This window comes from Trichechus manatus, unplaced genomic scaffold, assembly GCF_000243295.1.
Source record: "Trichechus manatus latirostris isolate Lorelei unplaced genomic scaffold, TriManLat1.0 scaffold00113, whole genome shotgun sequence".
NCBI lineage: Eukaryota > Metazoa > Chordata > Mammalia > Sirenia > Trichechidae > Trichechus > Trichechus manatus.
In genome coordinates, this window is record NW_004444049.1 from 2993218 (window position 1) to 3008457 (window position 15240).

The window sequence follows — 15240 nt, forward strand, 5'->3', positions numbered from 1 at the left end:
CCTTGCAGTCTGGTCAGCATGAGATGACCAGTTATTACACCATGTTTAGATCTTTCGAGCTAAAATAAAAGTGAGAGTAGGCAAGTGTGTGATCTCCATTAGGCCTGACAATGAATGAAGAGACGAAATGGCTTTCTGCGCGGATGGCTTGAGGTCCAGGTTCCTCAGCTTGGATCCCGTGCACGAACGTCAAGTCAATCGCGGAAACCAAGGGCTCGAACACGTGGGTGGGGCGAAACTTACCCTTGTGCACAGGTGCAGCCGTACTGCAGTACCACAGACGGCAGGAGGGACCAGGCCAGTAAACCATGCTGGGACAGCTACACTCCAGGCTTCTCTCAGATTCAGGCTTCTGTTTAACAGAGTTCTCATTTAGGGGCTACGTGTGGTTCGCTAGGGCCTGCGAGTGTGAGGGCAGAAATGGGCCGGAGGGACAATAAATAGCCGCAGAAAATCTGTAAATAATCGGCGAGTTGTATACAGTTGAGAACTGGCTTCTGATCTTTAATGTGGGTTTGTTTTTTTAAATGTCACTTTTTTTTTTTTTTGAAGGGTATGGTGAAGATTTTATCAGGCCGAAAGCCCATGTTGTACAGCTTCCAGACCTCGCTGCCACGCCTGCCGGTCCCAGCCGTGAAAGACACCGTGGACAGGGTGAGTTTGGCTCCGCCTTGCACCCTGCGGCCCTCTCTGCACGTGCCGGCTGTCTTTTTGATGGAAAAGCTTCTGTGTTAACTTGGACTGTGAGTTCACTGCCCATCGTTGGGCTGTCTGAGCTCTCAGTACCTCGTGGGGTTGTTGTTATGTGACACCCTTGCTCCCTCCTGATGTCACAGCACATCACAGATGTTTTAAAAACACACCGTGCTTGATGGAAGTTTTGAGTCTGATGGGGGAGGGGCACCAGAGAACCTTTGAGTGTCCCTCGCTGACCCTGGGACAGCTGGGTGCGGGGAGATGGTCGGCCCCCAGCAATGTGCTTTGACAAGCCCCCACCCATTTCAAAGCAGGCTCCCCGGTGGCCAGGTGCGGGGTAGACGATGGACTGCCTGCAAGACCGGTTATGACAACAGCCGCAGCTGCCTTAGCTCCTTTAATCCTGAGACCACCCCACAAGCGAGGGAGCAGCCCAGTATATGTGTATATGTGCACATATATATATATGTAATTTCTTGTGGTAAAATACACATAACATAAAATTGACCATTTAGCCATTTTAAAGTATCCAGTTCAGTGACATTAAGTACATTCTCAGTGTCATGCAGCCATCACTGCCGTCTGTTTCTGGAACTTTTCTTCACCCAGATGAAAGCCCCGTACCCTTTAAGCAATAACTCCCCGTTCCCCCAGCCCCTGATAACCACTAATCTGCTTGCTGTCTTCTGGACATTTTATGCGGATGGAATCATACAATAGTGACCTTTTGTGTCTGGCTTCTTTCACTCAACATAATGTGTTCAAGGTTCATTCGTGTTGTAGCAGGCATCAGAACTCCATTCTTGTCTGTGGCTGAATAATAATCTCTTGGTATGGAAGGGCTACCTTTTGTTTATGCATTCTTCTGTTGATAGACATTTGGATTGTTTCCCCCTTTTGGCTTTTGTGAATAATGCAGCTATGAACATCTGTGTACAAGTTTTTGTTCACCTACCTGCTTTCAAGTCTTTGGGGTATATACATAGGAGCGGAATTGCTGGTTCATTTGGTAATTCTGTGTTGAACTTTTTGATGCACTGCCAGACTGTTTACCAATGTGGCTGTGCCATTTTACATTTCCACTAGCAACACACAAATTTATCCACATTCTGCAGCCCATTTTTAAACTATAACCAAGAAGCTCCACAGGCTCTGTCCTTTGCTCCCAGTTGGCGTCAGCAAGTTCCTTCAAATCTCTGTTCGACTTCAGCTCATTCGGAGTGTGATTTTCAGTCCCACTAGCATACATTTTACACTGAATAAACCTTAAGATGTGTAACAACTAATCTGTCTTAAGGGATGAGATTCTATCTTTAAACACTCAAGGAGGGGCTCGAGTGAGCACCGCTGCCCCAGAGCAGTTCTTACAGCAGATACTAACTTATCTGGGGGCATTGGTGGTTCAGTGGCAGAATTCTGACCTTCCACTCAGGAGTTGATTTCCAGCCAACGCACCTCATGTGCAGTCACCACCTGTCTGTCAGTGGAGGCTTGCGGGTTGCTGTGATGCTGAACAGGTTTCAGCTGCGCTTCCAGACTGAGACGGGCTAGGAAGAAAGACCTGGTGATCGACTCCTAAAAATCAACCATTGAAAGCCCTATAGCTCACAGTGGTCCAATCCACAGGACCAAGTATGTCATTTCATTGTGCATGGAGTCGCCATGAGTTGGGGCTGACTCAATGGCAGCAAGCAACAATAGCAATTAACTTGTTGGATTAAAGTCACAAAGCAGGGGTTGGTGACTGTTACTTTCTGTAAGTTCTTGCTTTGTACGTTTCAGAAGCTTTGCGGTGTACATTTAAAAATGCTAGGTGTGTGAGCCGAAACATAACGTTTTTACACCCAAGTGCTTGTCAAAGGGGATGAAGTTGAAAATCCTGAACCTGGAGATAGGGCCTTGGCCTGTCCACATGACCTCCCTGTCCCCCTCTGTCCCACTCCTCCTTCCCATCCTGCCACCCTGAGCACGTGGCTGACACCCCTCACAGCACTGCTGTTGGTACGGCCCACCTCCCCTCATCCCCACTATCTCCGGCCATTGCAGCTTAGAGGACAGATATCTTATTAAAGGTCACATCATGGATAGAAGACACTATAGAAGTTTTCTCAGTGACTGAATGGTGATCTTACGCCGTAGAATTTACTCTGGTGGTTGTGTGGGGATGCGGGACTTGGGGAGCTTTTGTGCCAGTGAGGGATAAAGAAGTTGAATTGTTTGTTCTGAACCTAAAACATGTAGCATTGAAGTTAGCTAACCTGTCTGAGGAGCAGCAGAGCCAGCATGGGGAAGACGTTAAATCTTTTCAGTCAGCTATGTTTTCTCTAGGGCATGGGTAAAGACACCGTAAGCTCTGACTGGTGTGTGTTGACTTTGCTTTTTCTTCCCTTAACTCCAGTACCTGGAGTCTGTGAGGCCCCTCATGAAGGAGGAGGACTTCAGACGGATGACAGAGCTGGCGCAGGATTTTGCCATCAACCTTGGACCAAAATTGCAGTGGTACTTGAAGCTAAAATCCTGGTGGGCTATGAATTACGTAAGTGTGTACACATGCTGTTTCTTTTGATGATGTGGTGGCTGTATGAAAATACCAGGCTGGGGGGCAGGAAACACAGAGCTGATCTGTCAGTTTAGATGACACAAGATTGCACGTTAGTTCCAATGTGTATTTAGACTGACAATTTCACCCTGTGTCCAGAGGGGTACTCGTATGTACAGTTACAGTGACAATTTAACGGTTAAGCGCTTGATTACTAGCTGAAAGGTTGATGACTGAAATCTATCCAGAGGCGCCTCAGAAGACAAGCCTGGCAGTCTACTTCCGAAAGGTCACAGCCTTGAAAACCCTATGGAGCAGCTCTACTCTGAAACACGTGGGGTTGCCATGAGTTGGCAGCTGACAACAGCAGCAGGCATTTCACCCCGCGTGCAGGGGGGTAACCCCGCAGGACTGCCGTGCAGGTCCTGACCGTTTTCCTGTGCGCAGAGGTTACCGGGCTAGGAGAATTGGCATCCAACACCAGACAGGAGGCTGTTTCATACCGGGGCCGGGGGGACCCCCTGGGTCTTTTCACGGGAACCTTGCTTTGAGTCATTTCTCCTGCAGTCCTAGTGAACGAGCTGCCCCAGCCACCAGCTCGCCTCTTTTTTCTTTTCATTGTTTCAAAATGTCCTTTTTTTATCACCTCGAAAAAAGGATAATTTTTGTTATTTTATGATTTATTAGGCAAATGTTCGGGAAGATTTGAGATTACATTCCTTTTCGTTTTACTTTTTTCTTCTGTTTGTGTAAGAAATAACTTGGTGATTGAAACCCCCTTTTTTTCCCTCAAGGAGGACCTTCTGCTCTTCCAATGATTTTTTTCTTTAAAAAGCAGAACAGAAATTTCTTTTTTTCAATTGTGCATTAGGTGAAAGTTTACAGAGCAGATTAGCTTCCCATTTGATAGTTTGTACAACAAGTATTTCATGACCTTGGTTTCATTCTCCACAATGTGTCAGCACCCTTGCCATTTCCACCCTGGCTTCCCCATTTCCTTTCGTCCTGATGGTCTACCCCTTCCTGCCTTCTCATCTTTGCTTTTGGGCAGATACTGCCCCTCCCCTTTTTTTTCCCTTGTTCTTTATTGTACTTCAGATGAAGGTTTCCAGAACAAATAGTTTCTCATTAAACAGTTAGTACACATATTGTTTTACGACATCGGTTAACAACCCCATGACATGTCAACACTGTCCCTTCTCAACCTTGGGTTCCCTATTACCAGCTTTCCTGTCCCCTCCTGCCTTCTAGTCCTTGTGCCTGGGCTGATGTGCCCCATTAGTTTTGTTTTGTTTTATGGGGCTGTCTAATCTTTGGCTGAAGGGTGAACCTCGGGAGTGACTTCATTACTGAGCTAAAAGGGTGTCCGGGGGCCATACTCAGGGTTTCTCCAGTCTGTGTCAGGCCAGTAAGTGTGGTCTTTTTTTGTGAGTTAGAATTTTGTTCTACATTTTTCTCCATCTCTGGCCGGGACCCTCTGTTGTGATCCCTGTCAGGGCAGTCAGCGGTGGTAGCCGGGCACCATCTAGTTGTACTGGACTCAGTCTGGCGGAGGCTGTGATAGTTGTGGTCCATTAGTCCTTTCGACTAATCTTTTCCTTGTATCTTGTTTTCTTCATTCTCCCTTGCTCCCGAAGGGGTGAGAGCAGTGGAGGCAGATACTGCCCTTTTGATCTCCTATAATTAATTGTTCTAAGGACTGCGTTTCTCTTGAGTGTTATTGTTTATCTTAAGGGCTTGTCTGTTGTTTGGCTAAAAGGTGATCTTTGAGAATGGCTTCACTCTAGTTCAGAAGGGTGTCTTAGGGCCATAGTCTCAGGGGTTCCTCCATTCTCTATCAGGCCAGTAAGGCTGGTCTTTTTTGTGAATTTGATTTTTTGTTCTATAGCTTTTCTCCCACTCTGTCTGGGACACACTGTTGTGATCCCAGTCAGAGCAGTCAGTAGTGGTAGCTGGGCACCATCTAGTTCTTCTGGTCTCGGGGACATGTAGGCTGTGGTTCATGTGATGCGTTAGACCTTTGAACTAATTCCTCTCTTGAGTCTTTGCCTTCTTAATTCTCCTTTGATTCAGGTGGTAAGAGACCAATAGTTGTATCTTAGATGGCTGCTTGCAAGCTTTTAAGGCCCCAGATGCTACTCACCGAAGTAGGATGCAGAACATTGTCTTTATGAACTATGTTGTTCCAGTTGATGTAGACGTCCCCTGAGTCTACGGTCCTTTGTCTTCTAGCCTAGGAACTTCATCCATCTAATGATTTTTTTTTTTTTTTTGGTAAGTAATTTATTTTTGTTGTTGCTGTTGAGAATATCCACAGCAGAACATACATCAATTGAAGTTTCTACAGGTCCAATTTAGTGAGACTGGTTACATTGTTTGAGTTGTGCAACTGTTCCCACCTTCCTTTTCCGAGTTGCTCCTCCCTCTCCTCTCGTCCGGTCCCTTTTATGTCCAAGGGCATCATCCTTGAGCTTGCTGGCCAGGGTCCAGGATGCTGTTGGTGACTGTGGGATTGGGCAGATTCCTTGGCTGCCTCTCTGGGGCTGGAACCTGGCCCAGGAGTATCATTCGCATTGCCCTTGAGTGAATGTCCTCGCTGGCCAGTCTGCCTGTGAACCCGCCGAGCTCTCCTATGCCTGGAGGGGAAGGGGAGATGCTCGGTGATGAACAGGGGAGGGGATCCAGGGTGGAGGAGCAGCTAGCAAGGAAGACGGGGGAGCTGAAAGTGGCCCAAGAGAGCTAAAGGACGGTGTTGGGAGTGGGGAGGGTGGTGGGTGGCAGTGATGGGAAGGAGCACGGGACGCTCTGGAGCTGGTTCACAGGAGTGCGTTGTTTGTAAATATTGCCAAGCTCTCCGCCTTGTACATGCACTGTTCTCTATGTACATGGATGTCAACAAAAAGTTTAAAACAGCAGTCCCTGGCCCAGGAGGCCGTGAAGAGAGAGAGCTGCCGGTGGGTTTAGTGGGAGGAAGGTGCTGGCCAGCTGGGTCCTGGGAAGTGAAGACAACACGTGTGGGCTCCTGGGGTCAGCACCTGGCCCAAAAAGGTGACTGACAGCCGGGGGCGTGTGTGACAGAGTGGCTCCTTCAGGGAGGCCCAGGAAGAGGAGGGCAGTCAGTGGGGGCATTTGGATTTGGTTATAAAATCAAATGTGTTGTAAAGAAAATTTATTGTTAGTTGCGGTTGAGTCAGCTCCGATTCATGGAGACCTGTGTCCAAGAGAACGAAACACTGCCCGGTCCTGCACCATCCTCACAATTGTTGGTATATTTGAGCCCATTCTTGCAGCTACCATGCCAACCCAAAAGAAAATTAGTGGTAAAACATTGATTTCTTATGTTTATTGGGCCTTTTTTCTTTAACCATCTGTAAAATGAAAGCAATCCACCTTCTAACTGTGTCTTGACTGAAAAACTGTATGTCCCCACTTTCTTGTGCTCCGTCTCGTTGTGGCAGCCTTCTGGAAGGGCCTGTTAGACGCTGTAAGGAGCCCAGCAACTCCACTGTTGATATCGGACTTAGGAGACTCTGTGCTACATAGTAGAACAGCTCCATAAGATTTTCTTGGCTGTAATTCTTACAGCAGCAGATTGCCAGGCCTTTCTTCCGTGTTGCCACTGGTCAGGTTCAAACCTCCAACCTTTTAGTTACCAGGCAAGTGCAAACTGTTTGCACCACCCAGGGACCTCCTAGCACCTCTGATGGGAAGCCCTGCATGCCTGTCCCCATGCTACCTGCCCTGCCACCCTGCCATGTTCGTGCCTGTTCAGCCTGTCTCTCTCCTCTCTGCCCATCAGGTGAGTGACTGGTGGGAAGAGTACATCTATCTCCGAGGACGAGGGCCGCTGATGGTCAACAGCAACTACTACGCCATGGTGAGTCCTCAGGTCCAGGATGGCCTCATGCAGACCTGGACGACCAGACGTCTGGCCATCCTGCAGGGGCGATGTCTTCACAGCCCCGCCGGCTGCTTGGAATGCTTGGGGCTTGGCCAGTGCGCCTCTTGGTCCTGCTTCCAGGGTCCAAGGCTTCACTCTCCTACAGCAGAGTCTAGGGACCTGCTTTCCCGCCGGGGAGCCACATGGCTCCCTTTGGCGTTTGGTTAATATCTCAAGGGTACTGAGTACTGCGAGAAATTTGGATTAAAAAAATATGCTCGTGGCAAACTGGATTCCATGCGCCTGCTCTCATGACTTGGGAGTGTAACCTGGTAGTCACTAGCCCTCGCGTTAGGGGACCATATCCTGCTTCCCCAGGAGCTTAGGGACAGTGAGTTGGCCAAGGGTTTGCCCCTCGACGACATGGGGAGTGTTTTTCCCTCATCCCCGAGATTCCGCGGAGGACTGCGCATTGTGTTGAGTTCTCACTTCTCGGTCTTCCTTTGTCTTTGGAAGCGTGAACCTGTTTGGAGAGCATGGATGGTTCTTTGGTTAGAAGACCCCTCGACCTGGGTTCCAGGCCACTGCTGATGCCCGGCTCATCAAATGCTTTCTCTTTTCCTTTCTTTCTGTTCTCCATTTCCTCACTTCTCTTTACCTAGAGGTTGCTTTTTCTTCCTCTTTAAACTTTCTCTTTCTCTTTCCTTTTTTTCCCCTGTTGAAACAATCTCAGACTTCCGGAAAAATGGCAAGTGTAGTATGTAAAACTGTGTTTTCTTCACGAACCGTTTGAGGGTAAGTGGTATATCTGATGCCCTTTCTCCTGGAATTCTTTTGTGTTTAATTCCACCCAGCAAAGCAGGCTCTCCTACGTTATCAGGAAGTTCATGCAGATATGTTATTGTCGCCCGACCCTGGGACCCCACTCACGGTCCCGATTGTCCCAGTAACAGCCTTTACAGCAGGAGCACCCAGTTGCGAGTCGGGGTGCTGAGTTGTCACATCTCTGACCTCCCCGGGCAAGGAGGTAGTTCCTCAGCCTTCTCTGGATTTCGATGACATGTTAAAAGATGACAAGGCAGTTGTTCTGTTATGCGTTTTCTCAGTTTGGGTTTGTCTGAGGTGTCGTCAGGATTGAATTCAGGGGATGTAGTCTTTGCAGAAACGTCACAGAAGAAACCCTGCATCCTCACGGCATCCTGTTGGGTGACATGAATCCAGTTTGCCCCCAGCTGGTGTTCACTCTGAGCTCTCCAGTAAGGTGTCGTCTGTCAGGCTTCTTCCTGTGCTTCCTGTCCCCGCCGTTGTGATTAGGGAGTGTTTTGTGGGGAGGTGCTCCAATCTGTTGATATCCCGCTTGTCCTCGGACTTTCAGTGTTTGTATTTATTAGTTTAACGGTGTGGAGACGCTCTGCAGTGCACTTCAGTGACCTTCTGTTTGCCTACTGATGTTCTCTCCGCCCTCATGGTCCTCCGTCTCCAGGACTTACTGTACATTGTGCCGACGCACATCCAGGCGGCCAGGGCGGGCAACACCATCCACGCCATCCTGCTCTACAGACGCCAGCTCGACCGGGAGGAACTCAAACCCGTACGTACACGGTGTGGGCGTCCTGGGGCAGCCCGAGAAAGGACCGCTGAGTAGGGGGCTTGCTTAACACAACAGAGATTGATTGTCTCACAGTTCTGGAGGCTGGGAATCCCCGACCAGGGTATCAGCTGTGTTGATTCCTTCTGGAGGCTCTGGGGGCGGGTCCTTCTGTGTCCCCCTCCTTCCTCTTGGTGGCCCCAGGCAATCCCTGGCTTAAGACTGCAGCATCACTCCCGTCTCTGCCTCTCACTCCCGTCTCTGCCTCCGTCCTGACATGGTCTGCTCCCCTGTGTGTGTCTCTGTCTCTTCACCCCTTTGATAAAGACACCACCCAGATGGGATTACAACGCACCCTACTCCAGTGTGACCTTAGCTTCACTAATTACATCTGCAAAGATTTTCCAAACAAGGTCACCTTCACAGGTCCCAGGGATAGGACGTCAACATATCTTCTTGGGGGATACAATTCAATCCGTAGCATAAACAAACTGCTTTTTTAAAACTTTTTAAACAAAGCTTTATTAAGGTATAAGTGACATACTGCATGTGTTTGAAGTGTACAGTTTGATAAGCTCTGACATTACACGCACACACGCACACACGCACACACCCCTACCTATGAAACTACCATCTCAATTAAGATAGTGGACATATCCATCACCCCCAGGGGCCGCTCTATCATCTCCCCCTCCCACCTCTGTCCGGCCCCCCAGGCCCACTCGGGTAGCCCCAGTCTGCTTTCTGTCCGTCTGGAGTAGTTAGCATTTTCCAGAGTTTTAAATCAATAGAATCATACACTGTGTACTCTTTTTCAGTTTGGCTTCTCCCTCGGCATCACTGTTTTGAGATTTAACTCTCCTTGTGTCTCCTGGTGGCGCAGTGATTAAGTGCTACGGCTGCTAACCAAAAGGTTGGCAGTTCGGATCCACCAGGCGCCCCTTGGAAACCCTATGGAGCAGTTCTTCTCTGTTCTATGAGTCAGAATCGACTCGACAGCAACGGTTTGTTTGTTTTTTTTGTGTGTGTGTGTCTCCTAACGGACATACCTCTGTCGTATTTCAGTTCTGTAATTTGCCCTCCGAAGAAACCCTTGTGTGTTTTTCAAGGAGAATAATATTGTCGGTGAGCTGCTCCTGAGAAACTAGACAGCTCTTCCTCACCCACCCTGCGGTTCGGCGTCAGTTTACAAGTAACCGAGTAGGAGAGTAGGACGTCTGATGTAGGAAGCGGCAGCCTGCCACAGTTAAGCACGTCCCCAGGCTGCTCGGTGTCTCGAGTTTGGAAAAGTTGAAGCCAAGCCAGGCTGTGTGTGCAGAAAACAGTGGATAGTTGTTTTTCATTTGAGACATTTTTCTTACAGCTTTGTCTTTTGGGATCCACCATTCCACTCTGCTCTGCCCAGTGGGAGCGGATGTTCAACACTTCCCGGATCCCGGGGGAGGAGACAGGTGAGTGGGGCGGATCCCGGGGGAGGAGACAGGTGAGTGGGGCGGATCCTGGGGGAGGAGACAGGTGAGGGGGGCGGATCTCGAGGGGGAGGAGACAGGTGAGTGGGGCGGATCCCTGGGGGAGGAGACAGGTGAGCGGGGCTGCTGCAGAGCTCCGTCCGAGTTGTCCTTGTGCCCAGAACAGTGATATGTCAGAGAAGAGCAGAGACCATGCCTGTGTGTGCTGACCCTGCCTCAGATCTTAGGGGTGACCTTCCTCCGGCTGAGACTCCTTTCTCTTCATTAGGCCAAGGCAGCCAACCTATTTCTGGACTCCCGTTTCTCTTCAGTTAAAGGCTGCCTTAGAGAGTGTGTTTCCTAGGTCTGCTTAGAAATGCTTGTATTCCTTCATTTGGGTCCTCCAGGGGCAGTTTGCCCTGGCCAAGTGCAGGGTGGGTTGTGGGATGAACTCAGGCCGTAGTTAAGGTACCTGACCTGTGGTCAGCCACTCAGGTACCAGCCGCCTGGCCAGGGACACAGGAGTCCCTCTATGCAGAGTGGCCTCGGAATTGATCATCTGAGTCAGGACACTTGGGAATGAAAGAGGACAATGGGCACCAAATAGGACCGTTCCAGGCCCACTGGGACATAGGGTGTCCTGCCTGTGGCCTGCGTCCCCTAACCTGCAATACAGCTGACCCTCCCGTGGAGAGGGGGGCGATGGACCTGGCCCCCTTGAATTCAATACCTTCATGGCAGGCCATTCTAACCACCCTCATTGCTGCCTTTTTTTTTTTTTTTTTTTTTAATTTTATTGAGATATAATTTACATACCTTACAATTTACCTGAAGTGTACAATCCAGTGGTTTTTAGTATATTTACAGAGTTGTGTAACCATCACCATAATCCCTTTTAGAATAATTTCATCACTGCAGAGAGAAACCCCGCACCCATTAGCAGTCACTCCCACCTCCCCCTCGCCCAGCTCCCAGCAACCCAGAATCTACTTCTGTCTCCACAGATTTGCCTATTCTGGACACTTCCTGTAAATGTTCCATACCATATGTGACTTCCCTTTTTCCTTTAAAATGATCACTTTAATAATCACCCGTTGCTGCTGCTTCAGTCAGAGTTCCCCTAGCTGGTGGCCTCTTTTCCCGCTCCTGTGTATGAGGAGCTCTGGTGGCGCAGTGGTTAAAGCGCTTGGCTGATCACTGAGAGGCTGGAGGTCGAGCCCAGCAGCCGCTCTTCGGAAGAAAGCTGTGGCAGTCTGCTTCTGTAAAGATGACGGCCTTGGAAACCCTCTGGGCAGTTCTGCTCTATCCGCTAGGGACTCAACGGCAGCGGTTTTGGGTTTTTAGTTTTGTGCTTTATCCAGCCAGTTCTTTCTCGAACTATCACTTCCTTGGGCGGGGGCAGGACTTTCTCAGTGTCTACAGGCTACGCTGGTTCTGTTGCCTTATGGTTTCTTAGCCTCTTACACTTTGTAATACTTGTCATATTGCTAATGTGCCCTTAGCATGCCTTCCCCACTAAGTAAGCCTGGTGCCCCTGCACAGCCGTGACTGCGTGCCCCACACCCAGCAGTCCTTGGGAGGACTTGATAAATAACCTCTTCAGTAAACTTACTTCACCATATTCTTGCTATGTTTAAGCTTTTTTAAGTTTCTCTCTGGGGGGCGTTTGCATGTTTACAGGTTCTTTGTTTTAGTAATTTCCCACTCCCTTCTAAGAACGTTTTCCTAGTTGCCCTATTGTAAATTAATTAGTAAAAAATAAGGACGCATTTGGAATGTTTCTTGTGTATGAACGAGTGCCCTGTGGATATTGTCCTTTAATTCTTTACAACCACACAAGGGACCTAGTATCATCTTCATTTTACAGATGAGAAAATGAAGGCCTAGAGAGGTTAAGTAATTTGCCGCCAAGATCATGCATTCAGTGAGTGGCCGAGCTGAACTTAGAAGTTGGGGCTGTCTGATTCCAAAGCTCTCAGCCCTTCTTCTGTGTTGTTGTTAGTTGCCTTTGAGTTGGCTTTGACTCATAGCGACCTCACGCGTAACAGAACGGGACGCGTAGCGACCTCACGCGTAACGGAACGGGACGCGTAGCGACCTCACGTGTAACGGAACGGGACGTCCAGTCGTGCGCCATTCTCACAGTCGTTGCTATGTTTGAGCTCAATGTTGAAGTCACTGTGTCAATCCGTTCTTACTCCTTTACAGACTTTTGAGAAAGGAACTCCTTAAACTGATTAGAGTAATGCAGAAATTGAGTGCCATTTTAAAAGTTGGGAGTGTAAGTATTTTTAAATTGTTCTTACTTGCCACTCTGATTTTTGTATCTCCGACCGGCGCCGTGGCTTCAGATACCATCCAGCACGTAAAAGACAGCAAGCACATTGTTGTGTACCACAGAGGGCGCTACTTCAAGGTCTGGCTCTACCATGACGGCCGGCTGCTGAAGCCCCGGGAGATCGAGCAGCAGATACAGAGGATTCTGGACGATCCATCTGAGCCCCAGGCGGGAGAAGCGAAGCTGGCGGCACTCACTGCGGGAGAGAGGTGGGCAGCCCCTCTTATATCAGCTGCAGCCTTTTACAGCGTTTTCGTAAGCTCTTCAAGGTGCCTGGGTGGTGCACATGCTTTATTTGGCTATCAACCTAAAGGCTGGTGGTTCAAACTCACCCAGCGGTACCACGGAAGAAAGGCCTGGCGCTCTGCTTCCATAAAGATTACAGCCAAGAAAACCCTATGAAGCAGTTCTACTCTGAAACACATGGAGTTGCCATGAGTCAGAACTGACTTGATGGCGATGGGCTTTTTGGTTTCAGTAGTCTCTTTACAGTTCCCTTCTGTACCCAGTGGTCTGTTTGGAGGGTGGTTGCTGGTCTCTGTGGCCTGTGGTAACACCTAGCATGGAGCTCCAACCCTTACTGCCCTTGGTCCTGTGGCGGGCAGTCAGAACACGGTGCGTTACCTTTGCCAGGCAGATATGTGTGCAGGTAACTTTTTTCCAGTGGCCGCTGAGTTGATTCCGACTCACGGTGACCCCATGTGTGTCAGAGTAGAACTGTGCTCCATGGGGTTTTCAGTGGCTGATTTTTTGGAAGTAGATCGCCCTGAGTCTGTTGTGCTCCTTAACCCTTTGGTTACCAATTTTTTGAATTAATTTTTTGGATGGCGTGCGTTTTCAGGATTGGAATGCATGCGTCCTAATTGAGTGTGTTTAATTTTTGGTTGCTAATGTGGATTTTGAGAAATATGATCTGGCAACGCAAGCCACCAATGAGGCAAGTGGCACTTCGGTGCCACTGATCTGTGGCATGACAGTACGCAATTGAGAACTAGGTAGATAATTTATTGCTGATGCCTTTCCATGAGGTTATATGGGGAACCTCTGGTTTTCCAAATATGGCACAGAAAAATCAAAACAAACCCATCAGGGCTCCCTGTCACCCAGAAGAGCCATAATTCTCTTTGCAAGCCTTAACTCACAGAAATAAAGCGAAAAAAGGCAAAGGTTTACAAAAGCTTCTGAAACTTAACACAGCCACAACATACACAACAGTGAGGCTCCAACTTGGTCTGCTGAGCTTCACGCATTTCAGAAGGGACCCACCTTGATGGTAAACGCATTAGAACCAGAGTAGCGTCTTACCCCTGAGGTCCAGAGGCGTAAAAAGCGGCTGGCATACCGTTAGGCCCACGGTAACGAGAGGGTTTGGAAGAAACTCCTCCAGGGCTCCCCGTCCACCCGGAGCGCGGAGAGTAGCTACGCTACCGTGTGTTTGACTGCGTCTCACCCTTCCCGCAGGGTGCCCTGGGCCAGGTGCCGCCAAGCGTACTTTGCACGTGGGAAAAATAAGCAGTCTCTTGATGCCGTGGAAAAGGCAGCCTTCTTCGTGACGCTGGATGAAACTGAGCAAGGGTACAGGAAGGATGACCCTGACATGTCCATGGACGCCTATGCCAAGTCTCTGCTGCATGGCCAGTGTTTTGACAGGTGGGTCCTTGCCTTTTGTTTTTTTTTTAAATTATGGTGAAAATATACGTAACAAAACGTACACTATCTCAGCAGTTCCCACGTGTATAATTCAGTGACACTGATAACGTTCTTCAAGATGTGAAGCCATTCTCACTACCCTTTTCCAAATCATGCCGTCACCATTCATGTAAACTCACTGCCCCCTCAGCAAGCACTCCATCTTTCCCTCCCACCCACAGTAACCACTCAGAATCTTTGGTTTCCCTGTGTTTGCTTATTTCATTTAAGCGAGATCGTACAGTACAGATAATCCCTGGGTTATGAGCGAGATCCGATCCTAAGTCTGTCTTTAAATTGAATTTGTAGGTAAGTCAGAACAGGTACATATGGTTCTTATTTAGCGTCAATTAGTCAAATGTTTGTTTTAATAATATAGTATATATTTTACCTTTCTGTGCATATAAAGGAGCCCCGATAGCGCAGTGTTTAAACAACGCAGCTGCTAACCAAAAGGTTGGCGGTTTGAACCCACCAGCCGTTTGTTCCACTGCAGAAAAATGTGGCAGTCTGCTTCCAGAAAGATTTACAGCCTTGGGAACCCTATGGGGCAGTTCTGCTCTGTCCTGTAGGGTCGCTATGAGCCGGAATCGACTCGATGGCAGTGGGATGCCTATAAAACACGTAAGAAATAGTTCGGAACCACATAAGATTAAAGTAATGTTTTCACGAGCGTCACGAAGTAGTGCATGTGTTCGGTACTACAAGCCATCGTATGTCTTTAACGCAAATTTTTAATATATAGTGGGCTTGATGGCAGTCCGTTCTTAAGTACAAGTTGTCTGTAAGTTGAATGTTGCTAACTCAGGGACTGCCTGTATGTGCCCTTTGAAGCTGACTTACTCTGCTCAGCATAATGCTTTCAGGGTGTATCCATGTTGTGACGTACATCAGGACGTCATTTCTCCTTATGGCTGAGTACTGTTCCATTGTCTGCATGGACCCGTTGTGTGTGTCCGTTCATCTGTTGATGGACATTTCGGTTGTTGCCACCGTTTGGCCATTGTGGAAAGTGCTGCAGTGAACATGGGTGGACAGGTTTCTGTTTGCGTTCCTGCCTTC

The 15240-nt window shown here is 48.6% G+C and overlaps 1 protein-coding gene across 1 annotated transcript in view; it reads left to right on the top strand.

The window, feature by feature from the left end:
- CPT1A (carnitine palmitoyltransferase 1A) overlaps positions 1–15240 on the top strand; it is a 79524-nt gene that overhangs the window by 36916 nt on the left and 27368 nt on the right. The window contains exons 5-11 of the mRNA XM_004383636.2: positions 553–654; positions 3095–3232; positions 7035–7112; positions 8599–8706; positions 10067–10154; positions 12503–12698; positions 13951–14143. Of these exons, the coding sequence (XP_004383693.1) occupies positions 553–654; positions 3095–3232; positions 7035–7112; positions 8599–8706; positions 10067–10154; positions 12503–12698; positions 13951–14143 (903 nt within the window). The remainder of the gene's footprint in view (positions 1–552; positions 655–3094; positions 3233–7034; positions 7113–8598; positions 8707–10066; positions 10155–12502; positions 12699–13950; positions 14144–15240) is intronic.